The sequence below is a fragment of the Kogia breviceps genome, chromosome 14, assembly GCF_026419965.1.
Source record: "Kogia breviceps isolate mKogBre1 chromosome 14, mKogBre1 haplotype 1, whole genome shotgun sequence".
Classification (NCBI taxonomy): Eukaryota; Metazoa; Chordata; class Mammalia; order Artiodactyla; family Physeteridae; genus Kogia; species Kogia breviceps.
The window spans coordinates 22,208,184-22,226,948 of record NC_081323.1 but is presented as its reverse complement, the minus strand read 5'-3'; the positions used below and the strand labels follow the sequence as shown (position 1 = coordinate 22,226,948).

General features: G+C 51.6%; 1 protein-coding gene across 4 annotated transcripts in view; it reads right to left on the bottom strand.

Annotated features, from left to right (window-relative positions):
• Positions 1-18,765, bottom strand: part of MTCL2 (microtubule crosslinking factor 2) — a 72,635-nt gene that overhangs the window by 37,427 nt on the left and 16,443 nt on the right. For all 4 annotated transcript variants that reach the window (XM_059037957.2, XM_059037959.2, XM_067011990.1 and 1 more), the window contains exons 2-3: positions 13,833-14,057; positions 6,952-7,110 (exon numbers count right to left, since the gene is read on the bottom strand). In XM_059037957.2, coding sequence (XP_058893940.1) covers positions 6,952-7,110; positions 13,833-14,057 — 384 coding nt within the window. The remainder of the gene's footprint in view (positions 1-6,951; positions 7,111-13,832; positions 14,058-18,765) is intronic.

Here is an 18,765-nt window from a genome sequence, read left to right as displayed (position 1 = left end):
TTCCTTCCTATGTTTACTTGACTCTGTGATCTTTGACTTTTATAATAAGCACCTTAAGCAGAAGAAAACCCCAAAACATCCAGCATTTAAGAAGACAGTCTGTGTTCATGCTATATTATTCTGTATGTTACAGAAACTGTGCATGTAACATAATCCCATCTTTATGAAAAAAAATACATAGAGGAATATACCTCATATAAGCACAGAGAAAGGCCTGAAAAGACACAAACCAAACCAAATCACAGGTTAGGCTGAGTCAGGCCTCGAATTGAGGGAAGTGGTTAGGGGAGCCTTTCTTCTTTTATTTTATGTATCATTATTATTATTTCTTACATTTTGGAGAACACACTCACATACTTCAAACTTCAAAAAACCCAGAAAGGGATACAGTGAACCCTCTGACCAGCTCTCTTGCCCAGGGCAACCAATGCAACCAGAGTCTGATGTGTCCACCCTTAGAGGTATGCTAGGCATGCATTTATATGTTTTTGTAATGAAATTTTTGCTTCACTGAGCTTATATTACTTTTTTAGTAAAAAAAATGCATATATACATTTCAATATGTGTGTGCGCATACATAGAAAAACGTATTGGAAGTACAACATATTGGGAAGTACTCCCACCCAAATAGTAATTTGGTAATTACTCGGAGGAATTCCCTCTGAATATCGGATTACAGGTGAAACTTCTCCTTATGGCTTACTTGTATTTCCTAGTCTTTCTCTACTACGCATATTATTACCTGTTGGGTGGGAAGAGAAAGTTATAGTAAAATGTTTTTAAAATGTACTTCCCCTTGGGCTTCCCTGGTGGCGCAGTGGTTGAGAATCCGCCTGCTGATGCAGGGGACACGGGTTCGTGCCCTGGTCTGGGAAGAGCCCACATGCCGCGGAGCGGCCAGCCCCGTGAGCCATGGCCGCTGAGTCTGCACGTCCGGAGCCTGTGCTCCGCAACGGGAGAGGCCACAACAGTGAGAGGCCCGTGTACCACCCAAAAAAAAAAAAAAAAAAGTGCTTCCCCAAGAAAAGTCATGAACACCATTCCAACACATTTTCAGAGGATGAGTTCTGAGTGCCCACCAGAAAGGGAGGGCAGTGGGCAGAGAAAAGGGGCTGAAACAGCAAACCTTTTCAGGACCAAAGTGGTTCCAGCCTTTTCTGGATGGAACTGCCCCTGTCCCTGCCCCCAACCTCATCTAAGCCATTTGGGCTCCCACACTGCTCTGCGGCTCTGGAGGGAAAACAAGGCAGGCTCACAGAGCACAAAGACCTTCCTCCTCTCTGCAGGGCAGCAGCTAGCCAGGCGGCCTGGGGGACTGCGGTGCCCCTCTAGGGAGCCAAGGCCCGTCACAGCCCCTCTGTCGAGCCCCCAGGGGCAGATATTCTGGCCCTGGGCCTCAGGTGGGCGGGCTGGGGTAGGGCAGGACAGCACCCGGGCGCCAACAAGAATGCCAGTCACAAGTGTAGGACCCCGAGGGCACAGTCCTTGGCCTGGCACGCAGCAGGGGCTTCCCCACCCACCAGCAACTCACAAGGCTGCTTTTGAGCAGCCAGGGCGGTGCCTCTAAGCATCCTTGGTCTAAAGGCTCCTAGTAGGAGCAGGAGCTCTGCCCTCCCTTGCTCTTCTCCAGGAGATTAGAAGAGGGTACCTCCGCCCCTCCAGCCCACACAGAGAGGCTGCCTGAGCACAGCTCTGGAGAGGCCCCCTGTCTTCTAACACCTTCCATGCTTCCATGCTGCCAGGAAACAAAGACCAACCTTCAAGGAATAAAATGAGCCTTCTGCCAAAACAGTTGGGTAGATTTTCATCCAATTTAGAGGGCATGTTTGAAAAGGTCTCACTGAAAACAGACTGTGCTGTGTGTACCAAATTTACTCCATGGGGGAGCCTGGGGTAGGGGTGCATCTCAAAGACTGAGGCATTCTTCCTCCAAAGTGGCTGAAGCAGCTAGAGAGGCGGTGTGGCTCCGGGCTGAGGGAGACCATTTGGGTGGAGGAAGCAGAGTGGTTTGACATGGACCCCAAATCAAAGTACAGGGGCAGACGCTGCCAAGTGCAGGCGTTGATTTGCTACCTAACTGCTCCTTCCATGGGCAACTGGCAGTTTGATATGGAGAGCTCCTTGCCAGAGGAAGCAGAAAGATATTTACTGAACTAAGGTAAATGCTTCTCCAGGCCCACAGCCATTGTAGAGGTTGTGAGGGTGATGACACAGATAACCGGTATTTACCGAGCTCTTATTCTCCACTAAGCATTTTACCTGCTTGTCTTGATGAATTCTCACAAACACCTCTGAGATGTAGGGATTCACGTTCCCATTTAAAAAAAATTTATTATTTACTTGTTTTGGCTGTGCTGGGTCTTAGTTGCGGCACAAGGGATCTTTAGTCGTAGCATGCGGACTCTTAGTTGCAGTATGCATGCGGGATCCAGTTCCCCGACCAGGGATCGAGCCTGGGTCCCTTGCATTGGGAGCGTGGGGTCTTACCCACAGACCACCAGGGAAGTCCCCATATTCCCGTTTTATAAATGAACAAACAGCACTGGAACAGTTACATGATTTGCCCAATGCTACAGTTATTTGCAAGTAAGTGGCGAAGCCAGGATTCAAACTCAGGCCTGTGTGACTCCAAGTTTGAGTTTGCCCTGCCGCACACAGGCCACGGCTAGGCTGCATCAGAGGACGATGCCAGCAGAACCGAGGTTTGTTTTTTTGTTTGTTTTTTTTTTTTTTTTTAGTGGTACACGGGCCTCTCACTGTCGTGGCCTCTCCCTTTGCGGAGCACAGGCTCCGGACGCGCAGGCTCAACGGCCATGGCTCACGGGCCCAGCCGCTCTGCAGCATGTGGGATCTTCCCGGACCGGGGCACAAACCCGTGTCCCCTGCATCGGCAGACGGACTCTCAACCACTGCGCCACCAGGGAAGCCCAGAACCGAGATTTGAACCCAGGTGAACTGATACTATGGTGAGTGCCCTTCCTACCCCATGAGAGTGGGAATCAGGCCAAGAAGCCTGGGCCAGAGAAGGAAGTACTAGTTGGAGTGAGTGGCCTCTTCAGAGGTTCCGAAACACAGCCGGGTTCTAGGAAGGCCCCTGGATGGGGCAAGGAGGGCACGGGCATCGCCATAAGAGTTAGTGTGGCTTTGGGAGATGGAGAGTCCTGGGTTAGGATCCCATCCTTGTCTTTCCCCTGTCCCATCTATATACAGCAAGTCCACGCTTTCACTGCCGAGGGCCTGGGTTCAAGCCCTGGTCCCGCAAGCTGTGTGACGTGACCAAAAAAATAAATAAACAAAATAAAATAAAATGGGGACAAAATCACTATGTACCTTGGGAGGCTGCTGGCTACACAACATGAAGACACACATAAAATGCTTAGTGCAGTGCCTGGTACAGAGCAAGCACTCAGACACAGCAGCTATGTTATAATAAATCCCATCAACACTGATATTGGCTTTCTGCCTAAAATACAAAGACGGGGAATGATACTGGATTGGGGGTGGCGGTGGCTCGTGTTACGATTTTTGAGCTGCAGCCCAGCTGGCAACGGTGCCACTGCAGAACACAGCTGGGGCAGGCCACCCTCCCTTCTCTCTAGCGAAGAGCCATCTCCATAGCAACCACATCAGCTCAGGCCAGGGGCTCCTGTTCCCAGCCGGGTGACAGCATCGCCACAGCAACCTGTCAGGATGGAAAAGGCAGATCTCGATGATGGGACTGGAACAGCTCTGGGAGAAGAATTGCTAAGGGACCCTCGTCTCCATAGAAACCATATCAGGAAGGAGAGGGAGGAGAGGGGGCAATCAGCAAATAAACACAGGGCCACGCCTCCTTCCGCAGATCCTAAGACATTGAGGGGTACATCAGGGAGGGCTAGGCCAGCCTCACTGACATCGCCTGCAAGAGGAAGTGAACCAGTGTTTCCTGAGCACCAACTGTGTGCCAGGCACCAAAAAGGGCTCTTTACATGCTTGACTTTATTTAAAATTTCACTAATAATAACCACCCCCTCAAAAAAAAAAAAAAAAAACCCTAAATACAGCAGTCATAGAATAAAAAGCAAAAGCCATTGCCTACCCTACTCCCACCATTTCTAATGCCTCAGTTCAGTGGGTTTTCCTCCAGACTTTCCTCCAGGCTATGCATTTGCACATATAGACACATGCTTCAAAATCAGTTCGTTCTGTATGGCTTTCCAAAATAATTAGTGGGATTGCACAATATGTATGGTTCTATACGTTTCCGTTCCTGCTTAACAACGTACCTTAGAGATCTTTCCACATCATTGCATATGGATCTGCCTTTTTTTTAAATCGTGGGAAAGTACACCTAATATAAAATTTACTATTTTAGGGCTTCCCTGGTGGCGCAGTGGTTGAGAGTCCGCCTGCCGATGCAGGGGACGCGGGTTCGTGCCCTGGTCCGGGAGGATCCCATATGCCGTGGAGCGGCTGGGCCCGTGAGCCATGGCCGCTGAGCTTGTGCGTCCGGAGCCTGTGCCCCGCAACGGGAGAGGCCACAACAGTGAGAGGCCCGCATACCGCAAAAAAAAAAAAAAAAAAAAAAAATTTACTATTTTAACCATTTTTTCCTTTTTCATGGCAGTAAAATATACATAAGATCTGCTATTTTAAGCCATTTTCAAGTGTACAATCCAGTGGCATCATCACCATTCACCTCCAGAACTTTGTCATCATCCCAAACTGAAATGCTGTACCTATTAAACAATATCTCCCTATACCCTCCTCCCTCCAGGCTCTGGTAACCTCTAACCTACTTTCTGTCTCTATGAATTTGACTACTCTCAGTATCTCATCTGAGTGGAATCATATAATACTTGTCCTGTTGTGTCTGGCTTATTTTATTGAGCACAGTGTCCTCGAGGTTCACCCACGCTGTAGCCTGTTTCAGAATCACATTCCTTCTTAAGATTATAGATACACTGTAAGTATATACTACATTTTTGTTTGTTCATTGATGGACATTTGGGTTGCTTACACCTTCTGGCTACCGTGACTAATGCTGCTATGAACATGAGGGTACAAATGTCTGTTCGTGTCCCTGCTTTCAATTTTGGTATATACCCAGAAGTGGAATTGGCTTATCTGGAAATTCTGTTTAATTTTCTCAGGAACTGCTATATTACCTTAGTCTTTTTAACTAATTCACAGTGTTCTATGGTTACCCAATCTTATGAATGATCATGAACAACCTCATAAACTGGGTACTGTTATTATCCTGATGCCACAGATGAAGAAACTGAAACTTAGGGGAGGTGGCTCCAGGGTCTCAGCCCCATCTCAGCCAAGGAAAGGCTGGGTGAACTCAGGCAGGCTCTCCCTCTCTGGACCTCTGTTCCCTCTCCTTTACAATGGGAACAGGCTGACATCGAGGCACATTCTGAAACTGTCTCTCCTTTTCACTATCAAGGGTGGCAGCAATGACATGTGTGAAGATGGTCCCCTGTTATTGGCCAGGCCATGGAGGGCAGGAGGCTGCCTGGGGGAGGGGGCCTCCCACGCAGCCCTGGGCAGCCCTGAGTAGCAAACACCTCCCATCTCCACACGGAGAAGCCTTTGGCACGTCACACCAACACACCCAGCCGGGAGGGCAGCAGAGGATTGTTATGGCCTCAGGGCTGTGGTGTCTGTCCTGGAATGCTGGCACGCCTGACCTTGGGAAGGTGAAAACTGTGCCCCAGAACAACGTTCGATCCTAGCATGCCTCATGAGCAGCCAGACAGCTGAGGCCCAGCTGTGCCTCTGGGGGCAGAAGGCACCCGGGCCGCCTGGGACACAGACCCCCGGATTCTAGAGGATTCCAGCCCTTAGGCATCACCTGGGCTGATGGTTTCCAATCTGCACAGCCCACTGGGTCCTATGTGACCTGGAGGACATCGCTCTCTCCCTCAGGGCTGTGTTTTCATCCATAAAACTGGTACAATCACAACCTCACCGAGCCTTTCTGAAAATCATGGACCGTGTCTAGCATGGTGCTTAACATGCTGTACACCTAACACACAGCAGAAGGAAGAATGGGATGCCAGATGGAGGGACTCTCATGACCAAAGACAGCGAAGCTGGTGCCTGGGGTCGCGCTCAAGAAGCATCTGGGGCTTCCCTGCTGGCGCAACGGTTAAGAATCTGCCTGCCAATGCAGGGGGCAAGGGTTTGAGCCCCGGTCCGGGAAGATCCCACATGCCGCGGAGCAACTAAGCCCATGTGCCACAACTGCTGAGCTTGCGCTCTAGAGCCTGCGAGCCACAACTACTGAAGCCCGTGCACGCGGAGCCAGCACAATGAGAAGCCCACGCACCGCCATGAAGAGTAGCCCCCACTCGCCGCTACTAGAGAAAGCCCGAGCGCAGCAACGAAGACCCAATGTAGCCAAAAATAAATAAATTAAATAAATACATTTAAAAAAAGAAAAAGCATCTGTGTCCTGAAAATGTGTTGAGACACCAGCCAGAGGCCCAGACCCGGCAGTGACTTTATACCGAGTGGCAGTGCCAGGCATGTCCATAAAGCATGTCCACAAAATCTATACCACTTAATCCTTCCAATGATTCGAAGCATTACTATCCCATTTTATAGATGAGGAAACTGAGGCACAGAGGGCTGGGTCCCCTGCTCAGCACTGTTGCATGTTTTCTCAGGCAATCCTCTCCCAGCTGTGGTCCTTTGATGGCTGACTGTCTCCTTCGTTAGCCTGTGGGCTCCTCGAGGACAGGAACCAGGTGTCTCTCACGCACCCCTGTGTCCTTAGTATCCAGCACACAGTGAACACAGTAGGTGCTTAGGGAATGTGTGCTGGAGCAGTGAATGAATAGACAGCTCTGCCAGGGAGGCATAACTGTGCAGAGACAGAGGTTCAGAGACACTGGCTGGATGGTGCTGGCACATGCCTGCCCGGCCTAGGCCTGGCCCTGTAGGGGTGGAGGGGGCCCTCACCTCTCTCGGCCGCTCCAGCTCCGTCTGCAGCACCTGCTTGGCCAGCTCGGTCTCAATGAGCCGCTGCCGAAGCTCCTCATTCTCCTCCTCCAGCCTCGCCCGTTTCTTCTCCACCGCCTCGAGCTCTTTATGCAGCCGCACAGAGATGTCCTTAGAGACCTGAGCAAAGGTGGGTGATGAGCAGGGCATGAGCAGGCCATCCTACCTCTACCACAGAGCAACCCCAGGGTAGGCAGGTACTCTCATAACTCCCATTTAGAGAAGAGGAAACTGAGGCACAGAGAGGTCAAGTAACTCACCAAGGGTCACACAGCCAGGAAGTGGTAGAACAAAAACCCAAACCCAGGCACCCTGTGTTTCCTATGTCCACATCATAGTTCAGCTCCCAGAAAGCTATAGAGGCAGTGCCTGTTCTTAGCAATGCCTTTACTTTTATCTGGGCCTTTTGATGCTTCCAAAAGCCTCTCCTGTCCACCCTCTTGCCCAGTTCTCACCAGAGCTTAAGACAGGACCAGAAGATCATTTTTTTTTTTTAATTTAATTTTATTTATTTTTTTATACAGCAGGTTCTTATTAGTTGTCTACTTTATACAAATTAGTGTATATATGTCAGTCTCTATCTCCCAATTCATCCCACGACCACTACCCCCCAAGAAGCTCATTTTAAAGAGAGGGGAAACCCAGAGCAAGATGGGCATCCCCAGAGACATCTGAACCCCATCTCTGCCAGTGACCAGCATACATTCCTAGGCAAATTATTTCCCTACTCTGGGTCTCTCCTTAACTACAAAATGTGTGCAATAATAACCGTACCAACCTCATGGGCCGACAGGAGGACTGAATCAGCTATTGCACAAAGGCTTGGCTGAATGCCTGCACAGTGAGCACTGGGTAAGTGGTGGCTGCTGCTGGGAGGCGCTGAGCCCAGAGGGGGCATGACTTGCTGAGGGTCACAATGTGACACAGACCCTGAGGCCTATTTCCAGTTGTCTGGGATACAGAACATGCCCCCAGTGACAAAGGCTGGGCAGATGTCCAAGTCATCCCTACAGAAGGAGCTAATGGAGCTGCAAACTCCAATCCCGGTTCCAGGACTCTGCTGCAAGAGCACCCCGTTTCCTTGAGGACCCCTCTGTCCTGTCCCCTGCTGGCTGGGGTGAAAGGTAGGAAAGGGAGTCTCTTCTCCGGGGATGAGGAAGGCCCTTCTGAGCTGATAAATCACAACTAGCCTCCATCCCCAAGTGGACTAAGTACTAGCATTTGTTGAATACCTGCTATGTGCCAGATTCATTCCTCTTCACTCCAACTCTGCCCCCATTTTACTGGCAAGGAAACTGAGGCTCAGAGGGCAAATGACTTGCTCAGAGTCAGACAGAGCTAGCGTGGGCCAAGCTGGAGGGAGCTCAGGGGCTTTGGCTGAAGGCCCAGCGTGGCCCAGGCTCCACGAGGGGTATGAGGGCTTTGCCAGCAAGAGGTATGTGTGGGGCAGACAGCCCAGTGCCCCGTGCCTGCCAGTCTCGGAAATGGCCATGGCACCTCCTCCCTGCCGGAAGGGAAGAGGGCCCTCCCTGGCTCTGCCTTCTTCCTGGGCCCAGGCCCAACTCGGCACGGACCCCTTGGCAGTGTGCAAGGCAGGCCAGGAAAAACAACAGCCAGAAAGGAAATCGAGCCCTGCCTCCCCCTCCTCCCTCCGTTGCCCACTGACTCTCTCAGCCCCCTGAAGATCTCCTAGGACAGCTGGAAGCTGGCCCACGAGGCTCCTCCCACAGTCTCTCTAGGCCACCAAACCCTCCTCATCCACAAAGTGGGGGGAGCAATCCCTCACTAGCAGAATGAGGACTCTGCAGGTGGGAAAACTAGATTCAAGCTTGATTCCAGCCCTCACTAGGTGTGTGAGCCAGGACAGGTTATTTAACCATTTGAAGTCTCGGTTTGGTCATCAGTAAAAGGGGGTTGATATAGCCTAGTCACGAGGCCTGCTGTGAGGAATAAAAGACGTAGTGCTTGGAATTCCACTAGTGGGCATATACCAGAGAAAACCATAATTCAAAAAGACACATGCACCCCAATATTCATTGCAGCACTATTTACAATAGCCAGGTCATGGAAGCAACCTAAATGCCCATCGACAGACGAATGGATGAAGATGTGGTACATATATTACAATGGAATATTACTCAGCCATAAAAAGGAATGAAATTGGGTCATTTGTAGAGACGTGGATGGGTCAAGAGACTGTCATACAGAGTGAAGTAAGTCAGAAGGAGAAAAACAAATATCGTATATTAATGCATATATGCGGAACCTAGAAAAATGGCACAGATGAACCGGTCTACAGGGCAGAAACAGAGACACAGATGTAGAGAACAAATGTATGGACACCAAGGGGGGGAAAGCGGTGGGGGGTGGGGGTAGTGGTGGGATGAACTGGGAGATTGGGATTCACATGTATACACTGATGTGTATAAAATGGATAACTAATAAGAACTTGCTGTAAAAAGAATAAATAAAATAAAATTTAAAAAAAAAAAAGACATAGCGCTTGGGCTGGTGGCTGGAACATAGCAGGTGCTCAAAAGTATGATTTTTAATGCACTGTCAAGATTACTGCTTCACCTCTGTGCACTGATTTTAATCCAGGTTGGCCCAACACCCCACAACCTCACTCTTGAGTTTAGTGTCCGGGTGTTCAGTCCCAGGTCCCAAGTTTTAGGCTATTAGGTCACCCAGTGAGTCCCTGTCCTGATCGATACTCCATTCATTCATTCATTTATCCGTTCATTCATCTGCTTAGACCCCGGGGGCAGGAGTGGTGGAGCACAGAGGTCCAGGCCCCAGGCCATGCCGGGGCTCCTTCATATCTCTGCGTCCCGGTAGCAGCGCAGGGTCTGGCACACACTGAGTGCCTAATAAATGCTTGTTGGATCAACAAACAAATCCAAGACCCCAGCAAGCAAAAAGGGAGGGAAATGAAGGAGTGAATGACTGAAACATGGGGAGCTGCACATGCCTTAGCTTGTCTGGGGATGCTCCCCCCAACTGCCCACACCCCCAAATGTCCAGAGAGGGCTGTGTCCCTGACTGGGATGAGGGATCAGCTTCTGGGAGGAGCGGGGGCTCCTCTCCCAACTATGCTCCCACCTGGGCCAGCTCCTCTCCACCTGGGGTTCACTCCATCCCCACCATGGCCTTGACCTGGGCAGGTGACCCACTCCCCACCAAGAAGTCATGATCCATGTGGATTCCTGGATCCTCTTGGGTTCATGAGTGACTCTATGGATTTCATCCCTTCCGTGAGTCCCCAGTTGCCTTCTGCCCCATTCTCCATGGAACCCCCTTCTCCAACTGCTCTCTAGCCCCCAGGGGTGCTTTGTTAAGAAGGCCTAGCCCCAGGCAGCTTACAGAATTCCAGTGTGGACAAAAGAGCCCTTAATCTCAGATCCCCACAGAGCCCTGTGCCCCTGATGGAGGCCCACAGGAGCAAAGAGCATGCCTGCCTGGTGGGCAGGAGCCTGGTTGCCTGCACCTCTCCCTTTCTCTCTCTGAGCCTCAGTGGTCCTGGGCCCCCTGGCTCTCACAGGTAATCAGGAAGAATCAGCTGTCGCTCCCTGAGCACCCACCACATGCATTTCAACCCCTGGGAACGTGCTTTGAATATCATGCCCACTCTGAAGCTCAGAAAGAAAAGGTCATTTGCCCAAGGCCACACAGCTGGGAAGCTACAGAACCAAGATCTGAAAGCAGGTGGGTCAACTCTGGAGTCTTGCTCTCAATCTGAGCCGCTGTTGGCCTGAAGCTTGAAGACACACTATATTAATATCAATAATAAGAGTATTAAAAATAAGCGCAACAGTGGGCTCACTGTGTCAGGGGCTCACGGGGCCCCACCTGCCTGTCTCATTTGATCTTCTCATGATCCTTCCAACTATCCCCAAGGTTGGGGGGCTGAGGTATTACAGGAGGTGAAGCAGCTGCAGCTTCTGGAAACCAGGGCAAATCCCCAAAGCACAAACAAATGCTCTCAGCCATGAGGTCACTGTTACAGCGCTGGGGCCTGGCTCCTGCCAAATGCAATCAGCAGCCTCCAGGCCACAGTCACCTCGCTCATCGGCCCCTCGGCTCCTGGGCCTAAGGCTTTAAGGGGTCTCTGTCACTCTGAACCCCCAGGGTGTGGGATAGGAACTCTCACCAAGGAGCACCCCCTGTCCAGGCAGCATCTGGGTTCTGTGTGGCTAAATCCTCCCAGGAACCCAGGGAGGGTGGGAATGTCACCCCCATTGTACAGATGAGGAAACTGAGGATCAAAGAGAGAAAGTAACCTGCTCAGGTCACCCAGGGATTAAACCCAAAGCCAGAACTTTTTCTCCAGCAACATCTATTTCTCAGAATTGTTTTACTGGTGCGTCCTCGGGCCTCCCACAAGAGTCCCTTCAGGTGGGAATTTTCATCCCTGATTCCCCGGGACCTGACACCCTCCGACAGGATCCCAAGCCCTGAGGGTGGGGCCTGGGAATCCCCAGGGTGAACAAACCTCCAGGCTATACTTATCTACCCAGGGAGGTAGAGATTCTGGCCCCCTGCTCCACCCTGGTCCATCCATTTGTCCCACTAGTGCCTTTGAAGTTCTTCTCCTGAACAGTAACACCCCAGGCAACATTTGCTCATTTGCTGAGGGAGCGTCCCGAGCCAGACTTTGTGCTCAGCACGCTCTTTACTTGAGCTATTTCATTTTATCCTCACAAAAATCTCCACAGGTAGAGGCTTGTTGCATCTCCATTTTCCACATGGGGAAACTGAGGCTCAGGGTTGTCAAGGAGCTTTCCCAAAGCCACACAGCAAGCAAGTGGTAGAGCAGGTCTCCGCCCCCCCCACCCCCACCCCTGCCCTCCTCATGCTGAACAATGTTCCTGCTGAGCTTCTGTGGGTCCTGCCAGCTGTGAGAACCAGCAGACAGTGAGAGAGCCTGGGGGTGGAGGGTGAGGGAGAGGGAGGGCCGAGTCCTGAGGTTTCTTTCATGGCACCCTCACCAGTAATCTACCTGCCTGCTTAAACCACTGGGGCTGCAAAAGCCCTGAAGATTCAGCTGCCCTAAGCCCTCCTTTTAACAGAAGGGGAAACTGAGACTCCAAGAGGTGGCCTCACGCCAGTCTACTCTTGCTGGCAGAGCAAGTCAGAGGGCCCCCGGGGATACCCTCCCAGGCAGCATCCAGTTCCCTCCACACTTGGGTCTCTCAAGCCCTCCCAGGCGATGCCAGGAAAGTCAGCATTCTGAAAGCCTCCAAAAAATGCCCCAGAACACCCCCAGCACCTGGGACACAGAGAGGCGGCCAAAGCTGTCCAGCCCGGGCCGGTGTGGATGAGCTCAGTGCTCCAGCTGCAGGCGCAGGGAGAGGAGGGAGGGAAGGGGCCAAGCCAATTGCTGATTGGCTAGTTCAAATCCCAACAGAAGGGGCCGCTCCCCTCCGCCCAGACTCCAGAGGGCCTCCCCCCCTCCCCATTCTACACACGCACACCAGCTGCTCTCAGCTCCTCCCACAGAGGCAAGCCAGCTAGTCCGCACCCATCTCCAGCCTTCCTCCACCCCTTTCCTCATCTAAGGCTGACTTTTCAGTGTCTTCGCCCCAAAGCCCCAACTACTGGGACCCAAACTCGGATTCCTCCCTCTAAGCTTCCAGGGCTCTCCCTCACCCCACACCCTCTCAATCTGGTGCCTGGAATTTGAATATTTGTATAACAATTCATCCCAAGAGCTGCCTTCTCAGGTACAGGTACCCTTTGGCCTTGGAGATATAACCTTTCTGAGCTGTTTCCTCACTTGTACAGCAGACCTACAACATCGATGTGCCCACAGCACACGCAAGACAATGGGAGACGCAAAGGCCGGTGTGGATCTGGTGTTCACTCTTCACCTCCCCTTACAGGGGCCCTCTTCCTTCAACATTCCTTCTTCCCCCTCAGGCCTGACCTCAGAGGTCGCCCCTGCAGGAAGACTCCACAGGCCCCCAGGCTGTGCCACATGCCCCTACCCCCAGCTCCTACATCCCTGGATAAAACTGGGCTGAGTTCTGAGAGCAGGGTGCCGGGCCAGGTCCCCTGGAGTTCTCAGCCCCCAGACCAGGGCTCATACAGGCAGGCAGGGCAGACTTCTCTTCTGGAAGCCCCATCTGCCAGCCTCCAGGCCATCCCTTTCCTGCTCTCTGAGGCCAAGATCAGCAAGGTCAGGCAGCAAGCATGGGAGGCTGATAAGTCTGCACTTTGCCAGCTACACGGAGGGTTACATGAACTTGGACAGGTACTTCCTTTCTCTGAGACTCACTTTCCTTATCCGGAAAATGAGAATAATAATAATTACTATTAGCTAACCTTTTCGAGTGCCTACAGTGAGTGACCTCTTACCTACCTGATCTCATTTGATCCTCATAGAACCCTGTGAGGCAGGGGCTGCCGTTACACGTGTTTTACAGATGAGGAAACTGAAACAGGTGACTTGCTCAAAATCATAAAATTAGGGCATATTGGAGCCAAGATTTAAACCAGGCTTATTCAACTCCAGACCTTCACTACTCTCCATCAGCACAAGAAAGAAACCTCCATGGAACTATGCACAGATAACTTGGAGCCCAGCACCAGATGCGTGGCTCATACTCACACAGCAGCTGCTGTTAGTAGGTATCATCTTACGATATCACTTTGGGACAACCGTGGTAGATGGCCTATCAGTTCCTAGGGATCCCCATTTTACAGATGAGGATGCTGAGGCCCAAAGAGATGATGGAACTTGCCCAAGGACACATGAGGAGGGAGCTGACCTGGGCACTCAGGCTCATGGTCCTACCCCCCAGCAAGGGCACCTGTGAGGGTTGGGAGGGCCCTGGGCTTACCTTGACGTCCTGCTCCAGGCCACGGATGAGCTCGCCGTCCACCTGGCCAGTCTGGGCAGCGCGGAGGCTGCGGCGCTCAGCCTTGCGCAGCCGGTACTGCAGGATGCGACAGGTCTTGCTGGCCTGGTCCAGCTGCTGCCGCAGCTCCTGCAGCTGATACACATCCTCCTCCATATAGACGTCCCGCATCTCCAGCATCTCTGCCCGCAGCTCCTCAATCTCGTCCTGCAGAGGGAAGGAGAGGTCAGGTCGCTGGGCCCTATGGCAGTGGCCAGGGTACTTGAGTGCAGGGTGCACTCGATGCTGTCCTAGGCACACCTCGGGGGGCCTGGGTGTGGCAGACTGCGTAATGGCCCCCCAAGATGCCCACGTCCTAATTCCCAGAATCTGTGAATACGTCACCTTACGTGGCAAAGGGATTTTGCAAATGTGATTAAGTTAAGGATCTTGAGATTGGGAAATTTTGCTGGATTATCTGGGTGGGCCCAGTGTAATTACAATCATCCGTATAAGAGGGAGGCAAGGGGCTCAGAGCGGGAGAAGGCGATGTGGCAGAGGTTGGGGTGATGTATGTTGAAGATGGAGAAAGGGCCATGAACCAGGGAATGCAGGCAGCCTCTAGACGCAGGAAAGGGAATGGATTCTCCCCAGAGCCTTTACAGGGATGGAGCCCTGACAACACCTTGCTCAGACTCCTGACCTCCAGAATTATAAGATAATAATCTGGGATTGTTTTAAGTCAAATTCGCAGTAACTTATTATAGCAGCAATAGGAAAGTAATACACTGGGGAAGCAGAAGAGGCTCATTCAACAAGCATTTATGAGCACCAACTGTGTACCAGGCTCTGTGCAGGCGCAGGGGGTGGGGAAGGAGAGTGGTAACCAAGACAAACGTGGCCCTTTCTGTATTGTCTGCATGGAGCCCCAAGTCTCATTGGCAAGACACAGTAAACTGAAAGATAAAAAACTCCTCAGATACTGTTAAGAGCTGTGCAGACAAAAAACCAAAAAAACAGAACCAAAACACCTGGGTAATATGAAAGAGTAATGGGGGAAGGTGCTATGTTAGAGGACAAGGTCAGGGAGGCCGCCTTTAAAGGGACATTTGAGCTGAGGCAAGAAGGAACAGACATGCAGAGAGAGAGGCAGGGAGCAGTGTGTGCAAAGGCCCAGAGGCAGGAAAGAGCTCAGTGTGTCAAGATACAGCAAGGCAGCCAGGGTAGCTACAGGGGTAAGTGGAGGCTGGGGAAACTGACAGGCGTCAGCCATCCAGGGCCTTGAAGGGTGGAGTAAAGAATCTGAGTCTGGGTTTTAGGTGGAGGGGGTTGAGGGGGATGACCTCACTTCCTCAGGGCAGCTCCTGACCAGCTCTGTCATCAACTCCCAGATGTCCTTCACTTCCCCTTTGTCATCATGGGTATATCAGCAATTCTTCATTTATGAGTTTGTCTCCCAGAGAGACCGTGAGTGCCTGGGGGGGCCTCCCCACGTCTTCCTCACTCCCCGCTGTATGCCCCACACCCAGCACAGGGCCCAGCATCCTGCAGGCTCCCCACAAATACTAAGTGCATGAAGGCATGTCTTGTTAGGTAAACAATCACAAAAAGACATACCAACGTGAAACAATCATTAGACACAAAGTGTAGGGGGATGAGTGGGGAGACCCAGGAGAAGAAATGGATGATTACTATGTCTAACAGCAGATGTGAAAGCTGAGTCACAAATGGAAATAATAATATCTGCCCTTAGTGTGATTGAACGGATTAAATAAGATTGTACACTAAAAAGAGAAACCGAGTCACAGGAGATGAATGACCTGCCAAAGGCATCCCAGAGGACTCACAGAAAGCACCTAGAAATGGTGCTGATGGGAAAGCGGGGTGGGTCCAAGAAGCAAACAAACAAACCAACAAACCACTGTGCAGGCCCTGGAGAGGGACCACAATCTGGAGAGCTGGGTTCACCAGCCCTCTGAGCCTCCCTTTCCCCAAAGAAAATGGGTGGCTCCCTACGGGGGAATGGCCTGGGGTTCCCAGCACCCCTGAGACTGGATGGGTTGGTTTAATTCAGGGTTAGGAAGTGGCACCTTCAGGCTGATTCTTAGTATGAAAGTTCATGGAGATTTTTATTTATTTTTTTTTTATTTTTTTATTTTTTTTGCGGTATGTGGGCCTCTCACTGCTGTGGCCTCTCCCATTGCAGAGCACAGGCTCCGGACGCGCAGGCTCAGCGGCCATGGCTCACGGGCCCAGCCGCTCCGCAGCATGTGGGATCTTCCCGGACCGGGGCACGAACCCGTGTCCCCTGAATCGACAGGCGGACTCTCAACCACTGCGCCACCAGGGAAGCCCCATGGAGGTTTTGATATCCATCTGTACCCAGTTACTCCTGGGACTATTTCTCAAATGGTTCTGAACACAGGAAAGGAAGACAGAGGGGATGACAGGGTACCTGCTTCTCTCAACCACAACAGATACTGTCCCATTCCCACCAGCAATTGAAGGGTTTGATTCCCACCTGGCACCACAGCCTCGCTCCTAGTTGGGGGAGGGTGGGTTCAGCAGCACCCCACATAGTGAATGATTCTGCCTGCATCAAGCTGCAGATGAATGGTCCCCTCATCAGGAACCCCAACTCTACCCCAATATATACACAGACTCAGCCTCCCCCCCATGTCAAGCAGACAGAACTCAAAGCAGAGAAGGAGGAAGTGAAACAGTCAATGATCACACCAGCTAAAGAAATGAGGAAGTGAGGGGTCCACACGCATTTCAGCTGGCAAGATTAAGGAAGCATAAAGGAAACAGCACTCAGGAAGTGTGGGCCAGTTGGCTAAATCCAAGCTAAACCAGCCTCCAGATGGGCCTGCGTTCAAATCCTCACCATACTATTTACAGAACATGTTGACAGGGAGGATTTGGGGGTCGGAGCGGACCCAAAGTGCAGGGTGAGCCAAAGGGAAGTGCAGGGGATGCACAAGCTAATGACGCTGGGCTACATTAAAAGATGTATGACATTTAGATCACGGGAGGTGACATCCCACAACACAGGACCACAGCCAGGGCACTGGAGTCATTTTTGGGGACCACTTATTTTTCTAACTTTCAAATAACTGATTTTTTCGGGACTTCCCTGGTGGTCCAGTGGTTAAGAAGCCGCCTTCCAATGCAGGGGATGCGGGTTCGATCCCTGGTTGGGGAACTAAGATTCCACACGCTGCAGGGCAATTAAGCCCGTGTGCCACAATTAGAGAGCCCGCACACCGCAACTACTGAGGCCATGCACTCTAGACCCCGAGGGCCACAACTAGAGAGAAGTCCATGTACCGCAACGAAGAGCCACGTGTGCAACAAAAAAGATTCCGCATGCCGCAACTAAGACCCAATGCAGCCAAATAAATAAATACTGTTTTTAAAAACTAATTTTTCTGTTTATAAAAGTAAACGACGGGACTTCCCTGGTGGCACAGTGGTTAAGAATCTGCCTGCCAATGCAGGGGGCACGGGTTAGAGCCCTGGTCTAAGAAGATCCCACATGCTGCGGAGCAGCTAAGCCTGTGCGCCACAGCTACTGAGCCTGTGCTCTAGAGCCCGTGTGCCACAACTACTGAGCCCACGTGCCACAACTACTGAAGCCCGCGCACCTGGAGCCCATGCTCCGCAACAAGAGAAGCCACTGAAATGTGAAGCCTGTGCACCGCAACAGAGTAGCCCCTGCTCGCTGCAACTAGAGAAAGCCTGCATGCAGCAATGAAGACCCAACGCAGCCAAAAATAAATTAATTAATTTTAAAAAATGTTAATCATAAAAAAATTATTTAAAAAAGTAAATGATGATCATAAAGACAGTTTTGAAAACAGAAAACATAAACCACTCATCATTCCTCCACCTGGTCTTGAATCACAGTGGTTCTCAAAGTGTGGTCCCTGGACCAGTAGCATTAGCAACACTGCAGGGGGACTTGTCAGAAATCCTCACGCCCTGACTGAGAACTACTGAATCCGAAACCCTGGAAATGGGGGCTCCCGAGTGACTCTAATGCAGTGTGTTTCCTTCCAGTCTTTTTTTTTTTGTTGTTGTTAATTTATTTTTTGGCTGCATTGGGTCTTCGCTATTGCACGCAGGCTTTCTCTAGTTGTGGAGAGCGGGGGCTACTCTTCGTTGCGGTGCAAGGGCTTCACACTGCGGTGGCTTCTCTTGTTTCGGAGCACGGGCTCTAGGCACACAGGCTTAAGTAGTTGTGGCTCACAGGCTCTAGAGCTCAGGCTCAGTAGTTGTGGCACACGGGCTTAGTTGTTCCATGGCGTGTGGGATCTTCCCAGACCAGGGCTCGAACCCGTGTCCCCTGCATTGGCAGGCAGATTCTTAACCATTGCACCACCAGGGAAGTCCCTTCCTTCCGGTCTCTTTCCTTAAATGGGCAAGAGTCACGTGTCTCAGCACACAAGTCCTCAGCCCAGAGACTGGCACAGAGCAGGGTCTCAATAAGCATCTATTGAAGAAGTGAATGAATGAATGACCTTTCTCACATGAGCAGCTGTCTCTCCAGGCCTGCCCTTCACCACAGTGCATTTCTGCAAATGAAGGATGTTGCATTCATGCCAGCTCCATCTCTCCGTGGTGGCCAAGGGGGGCCCAGGCCCCTCGGGGGCTTGTCCCAGCTGCAGGCAGAATGCAGTCAGCCCCTCCTGGCACCATCCACGTGAGAGGGTGAGTCCACAAAGGCTGAATTGTGGCCCGCACTGCTGGGTCTGCTGAGATGTGTGCAGCAGAAGCTGAGCTTTTAGGGTCTGAGGTGGGGGCTGGGAAAGGGGCTGCTGAGACATGGGGAGGGGGCTGAGGGTAGGACTCTGCTTCCCTCCAGAGGTTCTTGGACCTCACAGAGCCTCCCAGTCTCCCAGGACTTCATCCAGGGACTGTCTGATCCAACCGA